General features: G+C 43.7%; 1 protein-coding gene across 2 annotated transcripts in view; it reads left to right on the forward strand.

Annotated features, from left to right (window-relative positions):
• Nucleotides 1-21,319, forward strand: part of HS6ST2 (heparan sulfate 6-O-sulfotransferase 2) — a 281,438-nt gene that overhangs the window by 195,856 nt on the left and 64,263 nt on the right. Inside the window, exon 3 of one of the 2 annotated variants that reach the window (XM_081808238.1) lies at nucleotides 3,477-3,509. The exons of the other annotated variant lie outside the window; for it this stretch is intronic. Coding sequence (XP_081664364.1) covers nucleotides 3,477-3,509 — 33 coding nt within the window. The remainder of the gene's footprint in view (nucleotides 1-3,476; nucleotides 3,510-21,319) is intronic. 2 annotated transcript variants of the gene reach the window in all.

Here is a 21,319-nt window from a genome sequence, read left to right on the forward strand (position 1 = left end):
ACAAGGGAAGCAAGGGCAAAAATGAACTATTGGGACTTCATCAAGATAAAAAGCTTTTGCACAGCAAAGGAAACAGTCAACAAAACCAAAAGACAGCCAACAGAATGGGAGAAGATATTTGCAAATGACATATCAGATAAAGGGCTAGTATCCAAAATCTGTAAAGAACTTCTCAAACTCAACACCCAAAGAACAAATAATCCAATCAAGAAATGGGCAGAAGACATGAACAGACATTTTTCCAAAGAAGACATCCAGATGGCCAACAGACACATGAAAAAGTGCTCAGCATCGCTCGGCATCAGGGAAATAATCAAAACCTCAATGAGATACCACCTCACACCAGTCAGAATGGCTAAAATTAACAAGTCAGGAAACAACAGATGATGGCAAGGATGCGGAGAAAGGGGAACCCTCCCACACTGTTGGTGGGAATGCAAGCTGGTGCAACCACTCTGGAAAACAGTATGGAGGTTCCTCAAAAAGTTGGAAATAGAGCTATCCTACGACCCAGCAATTGCACTACTGGGTATTTACCCCAAAGATACAAATGTAGTGATTGAAGGGGTACATGCACCCCAGTGTTTATAGCAGCAATGCCCACAATAGCCAAACTATGGAAAGAGCCAAGATGTCCATCAACAGATGGATGGATAAAGAAGTGGTATATATATATACAATGGAGTATTATGGAGGCATCAAATAAAGAAGAAATCTTGCCATTTGTAACATGGATGGACCTAGAGGGTATTATGCTAAGCGAAATAAGTCAATCAGAGGAAGACGTGTCATATGATCTCACTGATATGAGGAATTCTTAATCTCAGGAAACGAACTGAGTGTTGCTGGAGTGGTGGGGGTGGGAGGGATGGGGTGGCTGGGTGATAGACTTTGGGGAGGGTATGTGCTATGGTGAGTGCTGTGAATTGTGTAAGACTGATGAATCACAGACCTGTACCTCTGAAACAAATATTACATTATATGTTAAAAAAAAAAAAGAAGAAGATAGTAGGAAGGGAAAAATGAAGGGTGGGCAATCGGAGGTGGAGACGAACCATGAGGATGGGTTAGCCTGGTGATGGGTATTAAAGAGGGCACGTACTGCATGGAGCACTGGGTGTTATACACAAACAATGAATCATGGAACACTACCTCAAAAACTAATGATGTAATGTATGGTGATTAACATAGCATAATAAAATAAAATAAAATAAAATCTTCCACGAGATTGTAAATTTCCTCAAGGCAGGGATTTGTGTCTGTTCTAGTCACTGCTGCATCCTCAATACCTATAATAATGCCTGGCACATAGGAAATACCAAACTTGTTTGTGCTGTGATTCTTTAGTAAATGTATTTGACATACAACATTTGAGGTATACTGTGTTTATTTAATACATTTATATATATTGTAATGTGATTGCCATTGTGGTGATATCTAGCATCTCTGTCACATTTTATAATTACCCCTTCTTTTTATTAAAGAGCCTGCATGGCTTAGTCAGTTAAGCATCTGTCTCTTGATTTCGGCTCAGGTCATGTTCTCAGGGTCCTGGGATTGAGCCTTGAGTCCTTGAGCTCTACGCTCAGCGTAGTGTGCTTGAGATTCTCTTTCTCCCTCTCCCTTTGCCTCTCCCCCGCTCACGCTCTCTGTTCTTTTTCTCTTTTTTTCTCTCTCCCTCCCCCGCAAATAAATAAATAAATCTTCTTTTTTAAACAGCCCTTTTAAAAGATTCCATTTAAGAACATTCCCAAAGAGTGTGTGTGTGTGTGCGCGCGCGCGCGTGCACACACGAGTAAAATGGGTTCATAAAGTTAATTCATTTTTTCTAATCAGTATGCCTTTCCTTTTTTTTTTTACCTTTTCTCTCCATGGCCTTTGATTCACTTCTAATGACTGCCCACCCTTTTGATTGATGCACCTGTAACATCTTCCTGGATCACCATTGAATATTCCACTTCTGGCAACCTGGATTCCCAGGTAAGGCAATGAACTCCCAAAAGTCTTCTCAGTGCAGTCATCAGGCAAACTTTCATAGGCAGTTGAGAAATTTACATAGAAATTTTTTTTAAATCTCAAGAGATAATAGCTCCCCTGGTCAGAGTTAAATTTGGTCTAGTCCCCAAATAATAAATCATTTATGTACATACTTCTATTATTTGAGGATTTCTATTACTGCCGTAGAATGAAAGTTATGGTTCTGGAATGTGCTACATATTTGACTTTGGAATTTTCTAGGACTGAGAATCAACATATAGCTCTGTGTTTCCTTGTCTTTTTTTATTTTTTTCTTAATTTTGCATCCAAAGTTGTGTAATTTTTTGTTCATGAGGCTGAGTGCAGTGGAAGAGGTCCTAGCCTCTCTTCACCGTGTAAGGAATCTAGGTCATGGGGTAGGTCAGAACATTCTAGATTACTTCTTTCTTGCGGCTGGAATGGAAGAGGAGCACATTGGGCCCTGGATGGTAAGTCAGCTAATGGGGGTATCTTGTCTAAGAGAGCTTTTGTCAAGCTCACCAAGTACATCACTTTTGTTTCTCATAACATCAGCTTCTCCCACAGTCTTAACTCAAAGAACCAGGGAAGGGGGGCTTAGCCAGGAACTGATGATAAGAGTCTTACACTGTTTCTCAAATGATGAGGCAAAGGCTCTGCTGCTGGCCAAGCAATTAAAAGTCTCTCTTAACTCACTTCTAGAGCATCCAGACATATCCGATGTGAAGAAGCACTTGTCCCAAGAAAATTGACGTGTGCACAGATTCCCAGTCCCTGCTAATATCAGAAATTCATTGTAATAGAATTGGTGTTTTGTGACTCTTAAGACATATATTAAGAAAACAGCTAAGCCTTGTTTTGTTTTTGCATGCAGAAACATTGCTTACTTTGGTGGGTGTCTTGTATTTGCGTGGAAGGGACTGGAGTGACGATTTATGTATCACTGTGTGTGCGCTTTGAGTTTTCATCTTTTTGAAGAGCATCAGCAAAGTCTAATCATTCTTTTCTTTTCCTTTTGCTATTTGTGTTCCATATATTACTGATAATATTAAAAAAAATCCTGGAAATTCCTCCTAGATCTTTTCCACCAGGTACTCCCATGTTAGTGATAACATAGCATTGGGTTTCGTTTGGTTTTTGGTTTATTGACATTTGTGTTTTGCTTAGATTGCCATCACTTTAGGGAAGGGGCAAGGAACGAGCATGACCGAGTGATGGATCTATCATTCTCAGCTGATAGCCTTGCCAGAGGTCTGGCTCTCACGTTGCCTTGCCTCTCTGAGCCCCCTGATTCATAATCCCCCACTCCTGGAGAGGAGCAAATAGGGAGCAATGTGGAGGAGTCATCCATGAGTTGTTTCCTTGTGGTTTAGGAAACTGGAAAAATAGACACTTGCAAAGCAAAATGGAAAACTTTTATTATTTTAACTCATCTCTTACCAAGCTCTTGCTAGCACCTGGTTTTACTGTTCCTTTAACAGGTGGAGGATTTTTCAGATTCTAGATGCAGCAAGGTAAGTGACAATGTATTTTTAGTTGAACTGAACCCAAGTAAGCTAGAATAAACAGACTCTACAGTCGCCTATTGGTTTGATTTCAGTACAATGAATAGTTAGGTTTTGGCTTGGACAAATTCTGTCTCGGGCTCTTTTTTTTAAGTCTAAAACAGCTGAAACTACCCAGGCATATAGTCTCAGGTCTGTAAAGCTGACCCTGTGCAGAAGTGGGATGGATGTTCAGGGCCAGCACTCCAGATAGTTGGGCAGTTGGTCATTAGTAGAGTATTTTGCGAAGAACATGTCACCATCGACAAAGTGTTTTTCAGTGCTTCTGGCATGCCTGCCTGTCACTAGGCTGGTTGGTAGTTTAGGGAACAACTAGGTCAGCATTTCACTGAGGGAAAATCAATTATTTGAAAATATCAGGGCTTTTAAAGTATGTAAATATGGAGCCTTGCAAGGTAGAATAATCCCACAGGCGAGGGGCCTTTATGACAGGAACTCTGCAGCAGAGCAAATCTAACCAAACACAGGAAAGTTCCTAACTGTGGGGGTGGAGGGGTATCGAGAATGCTCCAGAACAGCACCTTTGCAGTCCCCTCATATGGCAACCAGGGCTGAAGAGGCTAAATTCAGTCTTTAATTCTGTGGTCAGATTACAGTCCCTTGGGATAAATGGTATAGACCCACATAGACCCCTAATCACACAGTATGAGTATGGGAGGGCATTTAAAGATCATAGCCTGGATGTAGCATGGTGGCAAGAGTATGAGATTCTAGAAGCCACTACGAGTGGAGTGACTCTGCTCAAGCCCCATCTCCGCTGTGAGCCTTGATTTCCTCATCTGTAAAATAAAATAGTAGATGATCATTAAGATAATGGCCAATAACATACAGGCTATTATCCCAGGAATTGCTTTAACAGGGGAAATGTTGAGAATTTTGTTTTCGTTTTGTTTTAAAATTCACTGCACAATAGATACATGCTTCACCAGAGTGAACCTTGACGTGCTCTGTTTTGATTATGGTGCTGATCAGTTTGACTAGAAGTTATTCTCAGAGAAATTTACACCTGCTCTTCATTTGTGAGAAAGGAAGAGAGGTACAGATGGGGAGATGGAGAAGAAACAGCTTTGGTAAATGTCACTGGGGCCATTTTTAATGCTGGTGGGCTGAATGATACGTGAAAACCATTTGCAAGGCTAGTATATTTTTCATCCTCTAGTAAAATAATAAAGTAACGATTCATTTGGTAATCCCCACTGCACATGCAGTTTGAGAAATATACAAGATTATGATGATCTCTGCCTCATAATTAACAGTTTGCGTAAATGCTTGCTATTATTTAGTTGTCTGAGTGGATTCTGTAATCCAGAGAAAGAAGGGAACAGTCAGTGGAAGCCATCCCAAATGCCTTGTATTATTGCTACGCACATGCACAATTAACAGTGATACTAATTGTTTCAGACCAGAACCTCATTTGTTTTTCTATAGACAGCAAAAACATTAATTGTCAGAGTGTCACTCTCTCTCTCTCTTTTTCCTACAGCCAGCCATATTATAAGGTCTGCAGTTGCTTGTAAGCAAATGATTTGGCTGGATTTTCAGTGTATCATTTTGTGATGGAGTTTCCAAGTTTCTGCTTAGGTTAGCAATCAATGGTTTAAACAACCAAAGACTATTTTTGTAAGATTTTAACCGTAGGCCTCTATACATTTAAGGAAGGAAAGGGTGCTGATGTACCAGCCAGTTCTGCTGCTGCACTTGACATTCCACTCCATACTCCATATCTTTAAAGTTAGTGGCATGAGACATGCCCATGAGAATCAGAGAAGCTCAAGGCTGGAGGAGGCCTTTAGATCACCTGTCAAATTCCTTCACTTTTCAAATGAGTTGGACTGTCAGTCATTTGGGTGTCAGGAAAAACCACCAAATCAATGATGCCACACTTTTTTTTTTTAACGTTCAAACCATTGGGAACTATTATAGGAAATACACTTGAATTATAACGGGATGCTTTAGAATCCTATGGCTTCAGCTTCTTTTCTAAAAAGCTGAATCAGAGTTTTTAAAAATATGCCTTTGTAAGGTTACCCTAAACATGGCCATCGTGTTGATGGTATATGTGTGAAAGGGGATGTCCTAAGCAAAGCACTTGGCAGTGGGAGACCGTCACCCACTATCAGCTCTTTCTTTCCTCCCCGCGCACAGAGGACCCAGCTCATGTCAGTATGGCTCAAGTGTTACCGTCGGTCCGTCCTCCAGTCCAGTCCTGGCGCTGCCGCTTTCTCGCAGCGCAACCTTGAGTAACTTATTTAACTTCTGTGGGCTGTCAGTTTCTGCACATGTAAAATGTAGCCACTTTATAGACTTGCTGCAAAAATTAAATTGAGATCAGGCCTATCAAGCGCTTGGCACTGTTCCCAGCATGTTATAAGCCGTCAGTACGTGGTAGTGGTTATTACTACCGTTATCTGACACACCCAGTACAGTCTTACTCACGTCCAATATTTAATCTTATGGTAGTTTGGGGTACACGCATATACACGTAACCACATCTGCATGTGGGCACAGAGAGTTCACAAGAGTGACATCGGAAGGCTGCTTTCCTAAAGGTTATTTATGACTGCCAGGTTTCAAAATCCAGTGGCTGCTTCTGCGGCCTCAGTCTTCTTGAACTCTTTGGAGGTTCTGGTGTTTTGCACATCTTCTCTAGCTTGAAAGCATTCATCATTTATCTCGGTCCACCTCCTCTCTTCTTCTCAATGCTTCTTAAGTTTCCTTTGTTAGGATCTCTTTTAAGCGCACGCACGCACACGTGCCCACACACACACACACACACACACACACTCACACAGCCTCTCCCTCCCCCTCACACATTTAAATGGAGCAATTCCCAAGGTCCTGTCATTGATCTGCTTCTCTTCTCTTGCTATGTTCTCATTCTGGGTAACTTCATCTCCCCACATAGCTTCACCTTTCACCTCTACACTAATGATTCCCAAATTGACCTCTCCAATCCTTAACTCGTTCCGGAGCTCCAGGCTAACTCCAATTTCCAGTTGCCTGCTGAGCATCTCCAGGGCAGGATATCCTAGGAGGCTGAAGTGTAGTCTGGCTCTTGTCATCCTGCCTCAGGAATACAGATGGGGAAATCTGGCTTCAAGAAGTAGTAAGAGTTGAAAACATGGAAGAAATGCTGGACATTAGTCCAAGCAGACATGAAAGGAGGCTATGCTAGGAAAAGTGGTTCAAAATGAATTTTCCAGGGAAAGCATGACAAGTAAACTGTGCCTTTCTGTTATGATGAAGCTGGAGATGTAAATTGGAGCTCAAACTTTAAAAGTATATGTTTTCTAGGGAGAAGGGGACAGCTTCCCTCATGAAAATTGAGTTCAATTTTTAGGTGCTGGAAGGATGGCATGTTTGAGGGAAATGTTAATTAAAAGTATCTTTCTAGGGACGATTTTCATGGTGAATCTTGCTTCGGTGTTTTGTTACACACACACGCATGCCAGGAGGAAGAATAATGTATTCAACCCGACCGATGAGCATGTGGGAATTTGAAGAGCACGTGCATGCATAGATACGTACGCACGTGCTGGGTCAGATGGGCCTGAGATTTTGGAATATGTGAGCATAATTCTATCAGAAGGTAGATAATTTTTTTTCTTTGATTCGTTCGGCAAATATTTACTGCATACCTGGTAGAGATGCCACGTTCTCTGTGGACCAATGGGGCTGTGAATGTAGAACATATAAGGTATCTGTCCTTAAGTGCCTAATACATTTTTCTTTAGTTATATGCAAGTACATTGAGAGTTTAATTTGGTCTAGAAATATCTGCAGCATGTGACAACAAACTGTTCAATGACTATAACCTTGCAGCCAATCTTAATGACTAAAGAGGAACTTAAGGGAAATACGACAATGCTAAAGTGGGAAAAGAACGTGCATAAATTCGAATTAGAAATTGATTACTTCCTTTAAATTTAGTAAATATTGAATTACTTTGGGATTTTACATTTTTAGCCAGCTTTCAGTGTTTCAGACCAGAGTAAGAATGATTATGTCTAACTCTAAAATTTAATTAGAGCAAAGGGATAGATAGATCCTGGTTAATACATATAGCATTCTTTGTAATTCTTTGTAGGAGAATTCTTTGTAAATGAACTTTTCTCACGGCAACTACTGACCCAGCTTGTAGCTTCAGCACAGGGAACAGTATTCCTTTTGAAGAAGGGTGACCCCATTCCCCAAATTACTGACATCCTTCCAGCTGAGTTAGTGCCCTATGGCGTCTTCAGAGGCCATCTTAGCCTCCAAATTGTAATGGTCTCTGACATCAGCTGAGATCTTGGCCTTCATCGGTGTACTCCAGCCTCCTCTTCTGAAATTTAGCATGACCCTTTGTTTGCAAGTCTTAAATCCAAGCGTTCTTGGTCCCAGTTGTCAATTTCAAAGTCCCCTTCATGATCATTCTTAATTCTCAAAGATCCTTGTGGCATTTGTAATCCCAAAAACCTACTTTGATGCCCCCAGACCTCCTGCTGTGGATATGTAGATGGCACCACTGCCTTTCATTATGTCAGCACCTCCTGCCTTTGGGACTCCCGTGGCATGAAAGTTCTCATAATAATGATGCATATATTGACTGGTGTTATTTTTTTTTTTTTTGACCTAAATTAGTTAGAGGCATTGGTATACTTCTCTTGTTGTGATTGGAAGTAAGAATAGTAAAGCCATACTTGAATTTATAGTCTTGGATGTCTTTGTTCTCATGGTTTGCATCAACCATAGTCTGACTTCTTTTACCTTGATCAGATTTATTCATTCAGTATGCATCTACTGAGTACTTACATGTTTTAGGCACTGTTCTAGGCACTGGGGACAATAAGACAGACACTGTCCCTGTTCTTGTGTGTTGTTTTTTTTTTTTAAGTAGGCTCCATGCCCAGCATGGAGCCCAATGTGGGGCTTGAACTCACGACCCCAAGATCGAGACCTGAGGTGAGATCAAGAGTTGGATGCTTAACCAACTGAGCTACCCAGGTGCCCCACTGTTCTTGTGTTTCTTAAGGGGGATATGTGCATATGTTGGAGGGAAACTGAAAATGAACAAGCTAGTCTCAGAGAGAGATAAGTGCAATGAAGAAAATAAAAAAAAAAGTGGATGGACGATGATGGGATGGGTGGGGAGTGGTCAGGGTGAATTTTGCTCTTTGCTTGTGTCTGTTTTGTACAGACCTCACTAATACTTTGTCCGGGCCCTTTGGTTTCCTCTATTTCATAGTGGATTGGGTACTAATTCTCATTTTGCTGCTTCTGGTTACTCTATCCCTGGGACCACCTTCCCTTAGCTAGTCCTGAAATATAACCTAATATACCCTCTTATTAGACTTCTGTTCCATACTTCTCTTGTCCTTGTCAGCATTAGAATTCTGCAGGTTCACCCTCTCCCCTGTCATAGAACGTCAGTGGGCCTACTAATCCCTTAGGGATATTTCACTTGATCACTCAAAGCATTTTTGTTACTCAAGGCAAACTACCCGTCAAAAGAAAAACACAAGCATTGAAAGTTAGTAATTGTGGTGGCATTTGGCTTTGTCCACTTCTGCAGAGAGAAGAGCCCTGGACTGGGAATGGGAAGACCGCTACAAATGATCTGTATGACCCGAGACAGATGACTTCCTCTCTCTCAGTCTGTTTTTTCGTCTATAAAACCACTGTTCAAAGCCGATGGTCCCTAAGGCTCTTTCTAGCTCTAAAGTGGTACAATTAGTTGTTTTCAGAGACGTGGGCCAAGATTTCTTTCCAACATTCTGTGTAATTTTGTAAAGTGGATATGTAGGAACATTTTCTAGTATAATCAAAATTGCTTAGATTAAGCATAAGTTTTCCGGCAAAAGGCAGCTTTACAATTCTTGTAAATGTCACAAGAAGTTAAAACATTGCTTCTTGTTTTAACCTCTGCCAGCTAGGGCAGCAATTTAACACCACAGATGCAACTGTCAGCTTCTTAAATGTGAATATCTGAAAGTTCACTGTCTTTTCAGCTTGCCCACAGGAAATCTTCAAAAAGAACCAAATACCACTAAAATGAAGGAAAGCATGCTAAATTGTCTTCAAAATGACATGACGCAGGTGTTGCCCACTGGTGAGTTAGGTGCCAAGAAAAGCATGTTAACTCTTAAGAAGCCACTCGGATGGTTCCAGCCATCACTGGGCTGTCTTCCCGGTGAGGCTCAGTGAGGAACTGAGGTTCAAGTTGGGAGGCTTGCCTTCCCAGACTTCCCCACACCTGCGTGCATCTGCTGCCCTGGACTTTGTGAGTGAGGATGGGGAAGCAGGAAGGGTGGCTGCAGAGGAGGCAGACCAAATGCAAAGTCACCACCATCCGAAGTACCCTTGGAACTCCCTTCTCTGTTGTCACTCTCCCACTTAGGATTCTGACACTCCGCCATGTTCCAAACACTGTGCGATGCGGGGAGTGCCATCTCTTAAAACTCTGGAGAGAAGCTGGCCGTGATTTTGTGGCAAGGGAGTCTGAAGGAGAAGAGGATCCAAGAGGGTTTAGAAACTCCAGGAAGCGCCTGTGTAATTTCCAGTCACAGGATTTGGACATAGAAGAGGAAAAAGGGCTATGGGAAAAGGCGAGGAAGACAGTGCAGGGAGTTCCCATATGGCTCCAATCTAAAAGGCTGTAATGTTGTGCAGGGGAGGACACAGATGCCCACCAAGACAAGGACTCACCTAAGTACACATGGTTAGCAGCAGACTCGAGACAAGAACACAGGTCAACTGCGTCCTGCCAGGCCCCTTGACTGGCAATTGCCTATGCTAGCTATTCTTGGTTGCTTACTTGTTTGCTTGCTTCTGCTCTTTAATCCTTGGTGCTACTTCTGTTCACAGCACTTGTAATTCGTTATTCTCAAAGAACTTGATCAATGAGGTTGAGCAAAATCCCTTAGCGATAGGTAAAGCACGTTTTGCTTTGGAGGGTTTGGGGTCAGCTGATAGAAGGTGCCATTGAGGAAAGATTGGCTGAATTGCAAATGGAGCCTAAGACTCGAGGTTCACTAGAAACAAATGCAGAAGGGGAGATTGTGGCTATAGGCTGGGGATCCGCAATTAAACGTATACATCACTGCTTTAACACCCATTCTTGATTACAGCTGGAGCTCATTCTCCATCAAAAGATGCAGAAGTCTTTGATTTTAGATTCTTGGTTCCTTAAATCCTTTTTCCAGGTATATTTGTTGCCTCTGCCTTATCTTTCTATTTCACTATTCTAGATTTTTTTTGTCTGCAATATTTTCCATGAGTTTGGTCTCAATGTCTTATCCAGGGCATTTGTAATACAGCTATATATCACCGGCGATCTTATGTGCACATAAAATGGAGAACACTATTTCACAAGTTAGAAATTACTAGATTATTTCTTTCCCCTCTCAGAGTTGAAATATTTCCTACTTGGCAAATGGCCCTTCTTCGAAATCCTAAAATTGCTCTAGGAAAAAAAATGACTGTCACCGGGGCACCATGGGGCTCCCTGTCCCTTCACTTTCATTGGCTTATCGTCCAATTTGCTCCATTGATTTTCCAGACACTCAGAATTGCCTCATCAGCCAGACGCTGGAATTATAAGGGGCTTCATCAAGGCCTTATGTGGTTTGAAAACTTTTCAAACTTTCATACTTTGGGCCGTAGGTATGCTAGAGACCGTGTGTAAATGGCATTTGGCAGCACATTGGTCTTTCTTCTCACGGCTTCTACAATTTCCGACTTGATTTCTGCTCGCCACAGGGCACAGTTTCCCTTCTCATCTCTGGGAGCTCTTGTTCATTTGTCAGGAGCCCTAAAAGGAGGCTGCTCATGGACAGCTGTGGAATGTCAGAGTCATCCTAAACTGGCATGAATGGGCCTTTAAATGGCCTTTACTGATTGTTTCTATATTAAAATGGAAATGCACAGAAGACTTTATGAAGAGCCTGTACGTAGTCTTTCCCTCATTATTTCCCATATGAATTGATCTGACAATGTCATAGATGATGCATGAGGCAAAATAAAGAGTCTCTTAAGCCCATTGCAGCTTGTTTGCATGAAAAGGAATACAAGCTACAGAGAAGAAGTGAACATTATGTAATGCATTAGGCAGAAGCCGTCTTCTGACTCATGCACACCTTTCAGATGATAGCCTCCTTTCTGAACCTATGCAGAGGAAAGGGGTCATTGTGATATTCTTTTGCACAAATAGCCTTTCTTGGCTAATTAATGGGAGTTACTTTCTGGGTACATAGGATACACAGAGGATTTTCTGAAATTCATAAGGGTGAAATAAACTAAGAGAGCTCAAAAAAGTAATTACTGATAACCGTGAATGCTGCTATCTTTTATGAGAAAATGAAATAGGATGGGAGGATGGGAGCTGTACAGTGAAGACCCTCTGAAAAGGATACAGTGCTATACCATTGAAGAGCCATGTGATTTCACACTCAGTGATCATAAAATCTAACGTTAAACCATCCACCGGGAAAGTTCTGCAAGCTTCATTGATTACTTTTTATATGAGCACTTTCAGTGTCTCTTTCACAATGCTAGTAAAATATTTATAAATAAAAGAATACTCTTGAAGTTGATTTGAAATTCAATCCACATGAACTACAGTTTAATGTGAGTACCTGAGCACTGCATTTCTAATCTGAATGCAAAGTGAAGGCAGAATAACTAGGGGATGGTCCCCTATCCCACCCTTCCATCCTACAACAATCTAAAGCACAAGAACTCTGATTTCCTCTTTTTATGGAGGAGGAGTTTCACATCTTGGCAATGAGAACTCTTGTTCATGGTTTTTCATAGCCTGCAATCATAGATTGGTTGGCACTGAATCATATCGAGACCAAAGGAAACAGGTGATGGCCTTCAGTAGATTTGGGGACACCAGGAGGGAACCTCCAACTTGGGTGATTATCTTGTACTGTGGTTGAAGATTTACTATTAATTGATTAATCCATTCAGTCATTACAGATAGAATATTTATTGAGCATCTACCATAACCCAGCACTGTTCTTAGCGCTAAGTGATGGAGCAAGGATGTTCATTTTCTTCTTCTTAGCTTACAGTCTAGTGATAGCTATAGACCATCCAAAACAAGCAAGTCAGAAAAGCATGTCCAGATTGTGATCGATGTTATGAAGGAAATAAGCAGAGTGTTAGAAGGAGAATGTGTAGCCTTTGGAATAAACTCGGTGGGGACAAAGTTTGTCCTTTGTGGGGGTATGTGGTTTTTGGAATCATCAAAAATGATATGGAGCCAGGTCTCATAAATAAAGTAGAAGATCAAATTGATTGATAATGATTTGGGCCAAATGAGGGTTACATGTAATTAATGTAATATTTCTGAGTGCCGATGAAATGTATACTATGCTGAGTAGTCATGAGCACTTTTGTGTTTTTAACTGCACCGGAAGGATGGGGACAATGGGTGATGTCCTTCAATGAACATTTAGGCATCTGTAGCTATCCACAGCACTATTACCCTGACTCTCCTTAAATCTGGCCAATCCTTGTCAGCAGGGCAAATGTGCTTTAACTATTATGTTGGTAAAAATTATCATAGGATTAGGAGCAGGGCATAAAATAAACATTTAGAGATATCCCAAACTATGTAATATGGCTGTAAGAGACGAAATTTGATGATGACAGCTTATAGTTTAGTCCCTTCATTTTATTCGTCCACATAAAGTGACACTTCATTTATGCCATTTTGTATCAAATAAATCTGTAGAGCTCTAATACACCATTTGGATGAGATGCAGTCGATTTGAGTGTATGAAAAGAGAAAATGTTTATAAGCAACAGTGTGTCCCCCGTAAAGGAGAGCTAGCAAAGACGGTCTTGTAAGATGGGAGGAAGCCAGTGATTGCTGTTTAATCGCATCTTTCGTGTGATGTTAGTCCCCTGCTTCGAGAAGCACTGATCTGCTCCTTGGGTGAATCGGAGAGAGACCCTGTCTCTGTGGTACTCACAGCTGAATTGGGGAGACAAATAAACATGATGGAATCCGGTGCACGCTAATCCAAAGGTACGCGGTTGCTTCCTCGGAGAGTCTGCCCTAGATTGAGGTTGTTGGGTCAGGGGCTAGTGGGGGAACTCGCTTCTGAGTCGCTATAGCAAGTGATGGAGCAGGGACGCTCATTTTCTTTGCCTCCAATAAATCTCTTTGCAGCCTTGGCATCATTCACGTGCATCTGTATTAAATCTATTTGCCATTTTTTCAAAGGCAACTAGAATGGTGTGACCTAGCTTCAAAATAGGTAGGTTTTAGAGGGAATATTCTAGTGTTTCTCCTTGAATGTGGAATCAAGCTGGGTCAGAATAACTCTCAGCTGACCTGTGGTGAGGAGCCAGCCTTGATTTTCATTTCTTTTTTTTTTTTCTTTTTGCAACACCAGCTCCATTTCTAGCAGCAACTGCCGCCGAAAGCGCACGTTCATTGCCTGTTTACCTAAGACAGTAAATAGGCCCTGAGCAGAGGATTAAGATAGCCCTGTCTTCTGGGAGCTTATAATCTGAAACAGACAACAAACTGGAAGGAATATCCATCACACCTGATATGCTCATTTCCCTTCTCATATAAATTCAAAGAAAACAGAAAGTGGCATGTCACATTCTACAGGATTTGTAAAGCCTCTGAAGAGTATTCTCTCTCTTTTTGTGCCTTTGCAAGTTGAAAGCTATTTAGTATATAATATGCAATAGATTATAGGGTTATTTTTTTAAATTGGGAATGAACAAGCAAGCAGTTTCTTTCTTCTTCTTTTCTTTTCTTTTTTTTTTTTACTATCAACAAGTTACACTGGAAAGTATGGATCAAATTAAAAGTGGATTCTCAGTTTGCTGTGGGGAAATATGTGCTGTATTTCAAATACTCTAAGGTCAGGGTCAAAGTGGAGGTAGAAGAGGTATCATAAAAATTAATTTAAGGAACTAGCCTTGAGATATTTCCTAGTTGTAATAATCCCACAGGTGAAAGCAACATCTGTAGAATAATAAAGGCACTTAGTTTGACCTTCTTAGCAAAAGGAGATATTACCAAAACATGACCAAAGCTTGGAGCTGAGGCGATGCAGTGAAGTAACAGGAGCTAAGTCTTTATGTTATGAGGATGTGATCAGTTGTGAGAAAGTGGTGCAAAAAAGTAGGACACATGTCAGGGCGCCTGGGTGGTGCAGTCGGTTAAGCGTCCAACTCTTGGTTTCGGCTCAGGTCGTGATCTCATGGGTTGTGAGGTTGAGCCCCACGTTGGGCTCTGCGCTCAGCACAGAGTCTGCTTGAGTTTCTCTCTCCCTCTTCCTCAGCTTCTCACCAACCCCCCTCCCCGAAATAAACAAGTAAATCTTTTAAAAAAGTAGGACATGTGCCAAACTAAGATTAATTTCCCCAAACTTGTGTGTAGGCGTGAGAGACAGACTGAGAGAGGAGCAGAAATGTAGAGATAGAGAAAGACCAATGAAGTAGCAAGAGGCTGAGCCAGAGATGGACGGAGACCAGGAGCTGAAAAACCAGCCAAGCGAGGATCACATTTCGACTCTGCTGTTAAATTCACTGTGAGACCCCAGATAAGTCACTTCTGTCTGGGCCTCAGCTTCTCCAGCTGTCATATAAGGGGTGTGTTAGGAGATCATTCTGGAGAACTTACCAAATCTCTAGTTCTACCCCGGGGAGTGCTAGGGAAATGAAAGTGTGGGCAGGTGGGTAGACAGCAAATATACAGAGGCAGGCATGCAGACAGACAGACAGACTGGCTGCCTACATGCATAGGCTAGCTTAAGAACAGAAGCAGACCAAAACTGATGGGGGACCAGCGGACCATGAATCACGAAGAGCACCGGCCAGTGCCACAAAATCGTCCCATGGCTTTTGCTATCGCTATGGCCATCTGAGGACTTGGCAGCTTTCCCTTGCGTGGCACCGGCCTCGCTTTCTGGGGCCCACCACAGAGTCATTTTCTGACTGGTTTGGCCACCTCTTTCCTCCTTTGAGGCTCTGTAAATGACCTCTGACGGCCAAATGGAAGGAGGCCTCGGATGTCAGGCTTTGTACATTGCGACCATTACCTCAGCTTTCCCAGCGAACCTTCTGTCAGAGGGAAGGGTAGAAAGTGGCTTCAGGATGAGGAAACCCGAGTAACCCACCATGCATTCTGGCTGGATACCTGTCTATGTTTCTAAAGCTCGACGGATAATTTTTGAGCACACTGTGTTCCCCAGGCTTTGAAATTGTACCACTTTTAAACTTTTGTGAATTTTACTTGCAGGGTTAGGGAAGCAATGAGAATAATTAGTACTTGTCAGGCTTCCAGCCAGCGAATGACTTCAGTAAGGAGCTAACAATGTACCTAGTAGACAAACGGATTGCAGCTAAAAGGTGAGGCTTTGGGCAGGTTTTAGTATCTGGTCTTTTTTTTTTTTCCCTACTTTCATTAGTTTCTGCAAGAAACAAAACACTGCTATTCTCTTGCTTTGCTTACAATTTACCCTCTCCCCCTAAAATAATAGCCCAAGAATTTAGCTTGAGGGTGCATGGCCTGACAGTAGGTCCCCCTCCAGGTGAATCTGATTCGATGTTGATCTCTTGAGAAGCTTCTGTGGCATCTAGGATGCCATTTTGTATTTATGTCGCTCGTCACATTCCGATTCTAGCGAACGTTAGAAGAAAAGCAACTCCATCAAAAATGTGTTTCCTCGGTGAAAGGTAGCTTATCAGGATAACGAAATCTATATCATACCCAGCACTATAGTATTTTCTTACCCAGCTTTTGCCATGACAAGAACCACCACTTTCGCAGGTCAAGGGAGTCCTAAGAACAAAGGACGATGGTGAAGAGGCCAGGTTGGCTGCAGACTCTTACACCATCTGGGTGACAGCATCGGTTGAGCCATGTGGAACCTGCTTGGCCGGGATGCTGACAGGCTGGGGACAGCCTTGGTTCGTGTGTGTGTCTCCGGCCTCCCCTCTTCCCCGGGCTCCAGACTCATCTGACCGACATCCTACTCCACATCTCCACTGGGAAGCTTAATCGGGATCTGACACTTCACCTGCCCCAAAGCAAACTCATGACTTTTCCCAAAAACGTGTCCCTCTCTTGATCTTTCCCATCTCAGTAAAGGGCACCTCTGTCCTTCCAGTTGCTCTGGTCATATTCCTTGGGATTGTTCACATTTCTTTTTCTCTCCCAGGCTACATGTAATCCATTAGCAAAGTCTGTCTCCTCTGCTTTCATGATACGGCTGGGGTCTGACCACCTCTGCTGTCCCCGTCCAAGCCGCCGTCATTTCTTACGTGGGTTGCTGTAAAAGGCTCTGGCTGGTTCCCCTGCTTCCCCCACTGGTTCACCGCAGGGTGTTCCCTTCCCAACAACCAAGCTGATGATCCTTTAAAAATGTTAATTCAGATCTTGTCACTCCTCTGTTCAAAACCCTATTGTGACACCCATCCAAGATGGAGGCCTCCCCAAGGCCTGCAAGACCCTGCCCAGTCTGGCCCCTGTTCCCGGTCAGACCTCATATTTTATCACTCACACCGGTCTCCTTGGTTTCCTCCACGTATACCAGACGGGCTGCTACCTCAGGGCCTTTCCCCCTCTTTCTTGGCCTGGAAAGCTCTTCCCCTAGATATTGGCAGGGCTCATGCCTTAAATTGAATCAGGTCTTTCCTCAGATGTCACAGGACTAAGATTGGCAAGAAGTTTGATTCTTAAAAAGAGGTCACTGGACTTGGCCAGCCGGCAGCCACTGCTGATCTGGAAGAGAACAGCTGCGTCCCGTGCTGGAAGAGGAGACAGGCTGCTCTCTAACCACTGGCGTCTCTTATTAGACTGGGTGCTTCTTGAGCTCCCTGCCATTGTCTCATTCACCTTGGCGTCTCCAGCATCAGGCACAGTGCCTGGCGCCCAGTACGTTTCAGCCAGCATGTGTGGAAGGAGGGCACAAGTCTTATTTTGAAACAACTGGTTCGATGAAAACACACTAAATTGCTCAATGTTGTGACGGCTGCCTCAGTTTGTTTCAGGGAATGTGGTTGTAAAGGAAGACCTGCACCTTCACTGCAGACCCCGTTCCCCGAGCACCGACACGTGATGTGGTGCTAAGCACATGATTTAGAGGTGGTCGGTGCACACGGGGCTGGGGCAGTGGAGGCTGAGACCATCCTAGGTCTCTTAGGGAGATAAGAAAAATCAGTCTCTGTGTGTGTATTAACTAGCTCACTTCCCTTTGAAAATCCCCTCTTTTATTGTATTATTTATTTATTTATTTGTTTATATATTTATTTATTTTAGCGGGAGTGGGGGCCAGCAGGGGCAGAGAGAGAGGGAGAGAGGGAATCTCAAGCAGACTCCGCACTGAGCACAGAGCCCGACGACACGGGGCTCGATCCCAGGACCCTGAGATCATGACCTGAACCGAAATCAAGAGTCGGATGCTTAACCAATTGAGCCAGCCAAGTGCCCCTGAAAATTATTCCCCTTTTAGACACACTGGAAGGGTTGTTTAGATTCCTAAGCTATCCTCAGGGGTTAAGCAAAATCTTAATGACTTTAGGAGCATTCGTATGTTAACACTCAGCTGGTGGTAAAAAAAAAAATACATTTAAATACATTCTCCCAATAATTTAAACCGGGTTCAAAGTTCATTTCCTTTATCTTCCCTCCTCTATTTAGCAGCAGTGCTGAAGTTCAAAAGGAGCATGGGAATGGCTTTTCTTCTCACAGGCTACTCCCTCTTTCAGGCTCTGACCTCTGAGATCCCTCCCTAAACACCAGTTAAAGAGGGTTGCCCTTTCCCGAAACCCTTTGTTCCTAGAGCCTGCTTTCCTTTGCTGTCTGAGAATTATGTATGGTTCCTCCTGCAGCATGGGCTGACAGAGCCCTCCGGGTCAGTGGCTGGGAAGTCTTTTTACCTGTAAGGGGAGGAAAGACAGGATCACGAGTGTGGCCAAGAATAGGTAGTCACTCTACCACCCTTTGAGGTCATTTCATACCCCTACAAAAGAGGATTTTTCTGTGACTCCCTCTGCTCTGATTCAAATGCATACTAGGAGCACCTGGATGGCTCATTCGTTTAAGCATCTGCCTTCAGCTCAGGTCATAATCTCAGGATCCTGGGATCGAGCCCCACATCGGGCTCTCTGCTCAGTGGGGGAGGTGGGGAGTCTGCTTGTCTTTCTCCTTCTCCTTCTCCCCCTCCCCTGGCTCATGCTCTCTCTGTCTCTCTCAAATAAATAAATAAAGTCTTTTTTTAAAAAAGCAAACAAAAAATGCATACTAAACAGTTGTATGCCATCCAGATGCATTCAGCAAACATTTGCCGAGTGTCCATCGGCCTGGATGGGAAGGAGATGGGGGAAATGCAGAGATGAAACCCAGTCCACACACCCACAAAGCGCCCACAATCCGCAAAAGGTGGAAATAAAGATAAACGTGTGGACAGATCTTACGATTCAATGTGATAAAATCAGATCTGAACAAAGTGGAGCCACGAGGAAAAGATTGATTTTGCCTGGGGCTGGAGAGCAGCGGACAGGACACTAAAGGCAACAACTGTCGGTTTTCAAAGAGAAGCAGGAGTTTGCCGGGAGGCGAAGCTGGAGAAGCGCAGCCCAGGCAGAGAGGGAGACTTTGTGAAGGCCCGGAAGCAAGGACAAGCACAGAGGGGTCTAGGAAGGGCAGAGCGGTGCCCTGTAGAGAATGTGTGAGGCTGGGGTTCCGTCATGAAGGGTCTCGGATGCCAGGCCGAGATGCAGACCTGATTCGGTCGGCAATCAGAAGCCATCAAAAGTGAGCCAGCAGGGAGGGCTAAAATGGCCGTTTTGTCCAAAGATGATAACGGCGTCCGAGGAAGGCTGGAGGGGATGGCTCAGGGCCGCGACAGTTCTTACACCCTCCCACCACCAGCACGCTGACCACCCCGAGACAACCATGAGCAGGGAAAGGGGACGTCGTTCTAGTCCACGGGCAACCCGTGCCTGGGCAGAAGAGCCTGCCCTCCCATCACTTGTCCCCCTCGCTGCCTGTGACGCCGAGCGTGGGACGGGAGCTCCGTGTTCCAAGGCAAAAAGCCCTCAGTAGGAGACTGCTTGTAATCACGCCTAAAATTGCTTCATTATTGGAACCTGTGTTTGATCTGTGATGAGGAGCTGGATTAAGAAATCAAGTAATCAACCCCTGAAATCGTAACCATAAATTGTTCTATAAACAACCAGCTTCCCCTGCCTCCCCCAGCCCGCGTAACAAACCTGAAAACAGATGCTTTTCCTGTCGTTTGACCTCCCGGGGGTTTTAGCGGGTGTTTTTGAGCCGCCCACAAGTCCGAGAGCCAGGCCTGCGGTCCACGGTGCCCCCTCTCCCCTCACATATGGACCACTCATGTTCTACCTTGTCAGACTGAGACAAGACACCCAGGGAGAGTGAGCTGTTAAAAAAAGAGGCAACTTACTAAGATTCGTTTAGTGAAGGGGAAGAGGTTTACTTTTAATGGAACCAAGGAGAGAAAATGCCTGGAGTTCAAGATAAAGAACAGTTAAAGAGAAAATCCTCTGAGACAGTTGCTGTTCGAATGCTTTGTTGGAAGTCATTTTTGTCCTGAAGGGTTTTATTCTAGGCCAAAGGCATTCCAACACTAGAGCCCGTAGAGATACGTCTTTCTGTAAAACAACCCTAGGGCTTATTGACGTTTTCTTGTCTGGGACTGCACCGTGCTTAACCTTCCAGACATGGAATAAGTTGTCGTAAATTATAAGTAAGATCTAGATTTCATTTTGGAGGGACTGCAGCAACGAGCCCGTGATGTCCCATGAAGCTGTGCGGGAAAATTGCAACGACTGTCCTGTTTCCATGATGCCCGGAGACCACCAGACAGGAGCAGCCTGAGGTGTTTCTCTGGTCATTTTTCTGACATCAAGAGCTAGCAAGCTTCCCTTTTCTCCTTTGTCATCATTTCCAGCTCAAAACACTTAGACGTTGTAACAGGGAAGGGTCTTTAAGGATCTCTCCAAACCCTTCCATTTTACAAAACAAGGACTCAGAAGTCCGGCGACTTCCACTTTGTCCTCCACTACTCCTCCGCCGAGACGGAGCTACGGTCGGGTCCATAACCCAGGGGTTTGCTTTGTTAGATGAGAGCAGGCCTTCATCTGCCCCTTGAGAACAGCTCCAGTAGCCCAGTCATTACACTGGCTCTTTCCCAAAAGTTCACTTGGACAAGTTAGCATAAAAACTCATTTGACACTTGGCATAACTATCCCACCAACTAGAGCTAACTCTGGCAGAGGACTTTACAGTTTGGACAGTGCTTTTCACCATGACCTCTGGAGTGTGACTGCTAGTGTTATCAACGGCTTTGCTGGTACCATTTTAAATGATAGTATGTTGTAGACTGGGATCGTTTTTCTGAAGAGGAGTTTAAATTGCTTTAAAAACAAAAAAAAAGAGGACTGGGGAAGGTTTTCATTTATGTTATTGTCATTTCCAACAGGATCTGTGAATAAAAATTAAAATAGTCTAGGGGCGCCTGGGTGGCTCAGTCGTTGAGCGTCTGCCTTCGGCTCAGGTCATGATCCCGGGGTCCTGGGATTGAGCCCCGCATCGGGCTCCCCGCTCTGTGGGAAGCCTGCTTCTCCCTCTCCTTCTGCCCCTCCCCCCGGCTTCTGTGCGCACCACACACTCTCTCAAAAATAAATAAAATCTTGGGGCGCCTGGGTGGCTCAGTCATTAAGCGTCTGCCTTCAGCTCGGGTCATGATCTCAGGGTCCTGGGATCGAGTCCC

The sequence above is a fragment of the Leptonychotes weddellii genome, chromosome X, assembly GCF_054177405.1.
Source record: "Leptonychotes weddellii isolate Sample4059 chromosome X, ASM5417740v2, whole genome shotgun sequence".
NCBI classification, from domain to species: domain Eukaryota; kingdom Metazoa; phylum Chordata; class Mammalia; order Carnivora; family Phocidae; genus Leptonychotes; species Leptonychotes weddellii.